The 3,959-nt window shown below is 63.6% G+C and overlaps 1 protein-coding gene across 1 annotated transcript in view; it reads left to right on the forward strand.

Moving 5' to 3' along the window:
* KMT5C (lysine methyltransferase 5C) overlaps nucleotides 1-3,959 on the forward strand; it is a 6,982-nt gene that overhangs the window by 2,218 nt on the left and 805 nt on the right. Inside the window, 5 exon segments of the mRNA XM_077756904.1 lie at nucleotides 4-113; nucleotides 945-1,108; nucleotides 1,213-1,232; nucleotides 3,479-3,615; nucleotides 3,767-3,959. The exon segment at nucleotides 3,767-3,959 is cut by the window's right edge and continues 232 nt beyond it. Coding sequence (XP_077613030.1) covers nucleotides 4-113; nucleotides 945-1,108; nucleotides 1,213-1,232; nucleotides 3,479-3,615; nucleotides 3,767-3,959 — 624 coding nt within the window.

A 3,959-nucleotide genomic window follows, 5' to 3' on the forward strand; every position in this document is an offset into this window, starting at 1 on the left:
CAGATCTATCGCTACCTCCGAGCCTTCCTGCCTGAAAGCGGCTTTACCATCCTGCCCTGTACACGCTATTCTATGGAGACAAATGGAGCCAAGATTGTGTCTACCAGAGCTTGGTAAGAGGGCCGAACTCACAGACGCGGGCTCCGGAGGCTGCTGGGAGGGGAGACCCCTGGAGACCAGGGGAGACACCTCTGGCACTGAGGCCAGGAAGATGTCTGTTCGGGGGTGGGAAGGGGCAGTTTCCTGCTGACACGAAGCAGGCCAGGCCAAGTCCCAAAGACGCTCTTCCCTCACAGCAGCGCTGGTGGGAGATAAGAATCCCCATGTGACCCCAGGCTTGGGGGGCTGCTAGGAAAGTACTGACCTGTGCCCAGGACCATGGCAGCCCTCGTGCCGATGGGGCCCCTGCTGTGTAGCCAGCACCGCTGGGTAAGGGACAGGCCAGTGAGCAAGACGGACCCTGCCCAGTGTTCCCAGTGTAGAGAGAAGGCGGGTGGTACGCGCAGGTGCTGACCAGAGTTGGTGTTTCGGGACCCACCAGGGAATTTTGAGTGTTCATGGGAACCAGGCCTAAGCCCAGAACTGCTGGGGGTCTGGTGAAGCGTGGGGGTGGGAGGTAGCAGCTGTGGCGAGTTCATGGGGGTCCAGGCGGAAGGACCATCATGTGGGGCCCAAGGGGAGTCGGGGCCGGAGGAGGAGCTGAGGGCAAGAGGGGAGCAGGAGTGGTGCCTGGGTCCACCAGGGTCTGGGAGGCATCCCGTCCGAAGGCTGGGAGCCAGGCCACCGCCCATGCAGGCGTGTGTGGGGGAGGGGACTCGAGGACCAGGTGGCCGGTGGTGGCCCGCAGGAAGCCTGGTACGTCTGGCCCCTAGAGGCGCCTGCTGGCCGAGCTGGTGGTCGGGGAGGCACTGCTCAGACGGCGGCCTGGCCTGGCCTCTTGGCAGGAAGAAGAACGAGAAGCTAGAACTGCTGGTGGGCTGCATTGCGGAGCTGCGGGAGGCTGACGAGGGGCTGCTGAGGGCCGGCGAGAACGACTTCAGCATCATGTACTCCACGCGCAAGCGCAGTGCACAGCTGTGGCTGGGCCCCGCCGCCTTCATAAACCACGGTGGGGCCGGAGCCGGGGCAGGGAGGGGCGCTGGCGGCGCCTGCTCACCTCTCCGCTCACCTGAGTCTCTTCTTCTCTCCCTCGCCCTCCCTTCAATGCTCCAGACTGCAAACCCAACTGCAAGGTGAGACTTGGGGAACCCCCGCTGAGGAGTGGGCTGGGGAGGGGCGTTTGGGTCAGCCACTAGCCAGAACCTGCCTGGGGTCTCCCCACCTCCGAGCGGCCTCCTGCCCCTGGCTGGAAGCGAGTGTGCACCTGCAGTGGTCCGGGATCAGGGGGGAAGGGGCCCTGGCTAGGGTCTCCCTGGAACTCGGGTGGCCACCTGCTGGCAGCCTTCTTCCCACTCAGGAGAGTGTGGTGACAGGGAGACAGAAGGCGCCCCTGCACCCGGAGCCCACTGGCCACAGCTGTGCACCCACCACAGTGGGACGCAGGGCAGCTGAGCAGCGGGAGCCTGGGGCGAGGCCAGAGTGAGCCCCAGAGGACGGGGCTCCAGGAGGCAGGGCTCCTGGGCCAAGGGAGCAAGGTAGAGAAGCAGCTTTGCAGGGGGAGCCGCTGCGTGTTCTCTGAGGTGGAGCACAGAGTACCTGGAGCAGAGGAGTCCCGCTCAGGCCTTGGGTGCGCATCCTGCCGAGTGTGGGCCTCAGGCTGCTGTCTGCTGGAGCCCCGAGGTGGGACCGGGGCTCTGGAGTTAGAGCTGGGTTGAGTCGTGGCCCCCGCAGCCTGGGTGACTCTCCTCAGCCGGAGCCGGGGAGGCTGTCTCCAGGGGTGGCGGTGAGGGCTCGGCGAGAAGTGCACCCCGTGGTTCTTGTGCTCTGTGGTTCTTTAGACCCATTACATGGATTTGGAAAATGTGCTGGGTAGGAAGAAAACAGGGCAAGGCTTTGTGGGAGAGGCTCTCTCTCTCTCTCTCTGCGGTGAGGAGGGTGCCAGCCACCTCAGGGCCCAGGCTCCGGCCTTTTCCCTAGCGGTGCAGAACCGGGAGGCTGCACGGAAATTCGGAGCCAGGCGCTGAAAGAGGAGTAGGACTGTGTGAGGCGTTGAAGGGAAACTGAGTCATGTTAGGGCATTTGCGGCCTTCTCAAACCAGCGCGTCTCAGCGGAGGGCCAGGAAGCCCGGCCGCCATGGGGAGTCTGGCCTCGTGTGCCACAAAGGAGCTCAGATGTGCTCCCTGGATGTTCCCACCGGGTGAATGATGGGGTTTGGTTTTTATTTCATTTATTTATTTTTTATTTTTTTTCATTTTTCATTTATTTTTAATTTTTAATGTTTTATTTATTTCTGAGAGAGAGAGCACGAACAGGGGAGGGTCAGAGAGAGAGGGAGACACAGAACCTGAAGCAGCTCCAGGCTCTGAGCTGTCAGCACAGAGCCCGACGCGGGGCTCGAACCCACGAACCGTGAAATCAGGACCTGAGCTAAAGTCAGACACTTAACCGACTGAGCCACCCAGGCACCCCACTTTTTTTAAACATTTTATTTATTTTTGAGAGACAGACAGAGCATGAATGGGTGAGGGACAGAGAGAGATAGACACAGAATGGGAAGCAGCTCCAGGATCTGAGCTGTCAGCACAGAGCCCGGCGCGGGGCTCGAACTGACAAACCATGAGATCATGACCTGAGCCAAAGTTGGACGCTTAACCGACTGAGCCACTCAGGGGCCCCTAGAGGTTTGGTTTGTAGATGGCCCTGGCGGCTCAGGAACTGGAGGCGCGGCAGGACAGGCAGGGAGCAGAGGCTGTCATATGACCTGGTATGAGTGAGACGTTGGCTCCAGGAGTCTGGGGGCCACAGAGGGCAGGGACGCAAGGCCCCGTGCGTGGAGGCTCCGGCCAGCTGGCCTGGGAGGGGGTGGGCAGGTGGCGAGAGCCACCCCAGGTGTGTGTCAGGCTGGAGTGGAGGTAGGGACGGGAATCCCCTCCTCCCAGAGAGGGAACACGGAGGCATGAACAGGCGCAGGCAGGAGTGGCCCCAGGGGGCTGCAAACCCAGACTAGGGCCGCAGGGTGCACAGGCACCCGGACGGGGAGACGGCCGAGACAGGCAGAGCTGGGACGTCACTGCCAAGGTGCAGGCTGCTAGGGCGTGGGGAGCGGGTGGGGGCCTGTGGGAGGGGTGGAGGAAGGGTGCAGGAGGAAGCAGGCAGTGCTCTTCGCCAGCACCGCCAGGGTCAGGTTAGATCATCATCCTGCGGGGAGGGCGAGGCCAGCACGTGGCCGGAAGTTGGGGAGCGTGTTCGGAGGACAGGCCCTGGAAGGGTGGGCTCCTGGGAGCTCCTGGGCCCTGCTCGTCCTGGGAGCACACTTGTGCCGGGTGGCGTGGGGCCGGGCAGCCCCCGGGATCGGCCACTGAGCAGCCCAGCCCCCAGTTTGTGCCCGCAGATGGGAATGCAGCCTGCGTGAAGGTGCTGCGGGACATTGAGCCGGGGGATGAGGTGACCTGCTTCTACGGTGAAGGCTTCTTTGGTGAAAAGAATGAGCACTGTGAATGCTATACCTGTGAGAGGTGAGGGGGGAGGTGGGGAGGGACCCTAGGAGGAGTGTGGTGGGGAGGGCACCGACGTGGAGAGGCCCGCAGGAGCGCCATTAGGTGCCCCCGAAGAGCTTCCTCAGGGCCTGCTCAGGACCTGCTTCCGCCCCCTCCCGCCCTCCCGCAGGAGGGGTGAAGGGGCCTTCCGACTGCGGCCCAGGGACCCCGCGCCCCCGCGCCTGCTGGACAAGTATGAGCTCCGGGAGACCAAGCGGAGGCTGCAGCAGGGCCTGGAGGGTGGTGGCCGGCTGGGCCCCAGGGCCTGCGCCCACCTGTCCCCACTGCTCCGGGACCCGCTCTGTGGTGAGCTCGGGCCGGGG

The sequence above is a fragment of the Crocuta crocuta genome, unplaced genomic scaffold (genome assembly GCF_008692635.1).
Source record: "Crocuta crocuta isolate KB4526 unplaced genomic scaffold, BGI_CrCroc_1.0 scaffold142, whole genome shotgun sequence".
Classification (NCBI taxonomy): Eukaryota; Metazoa; Chordata; class Mammalia; order Carnivora; family Hyaenidae; genus Crocuta; species Crocuta crocuta.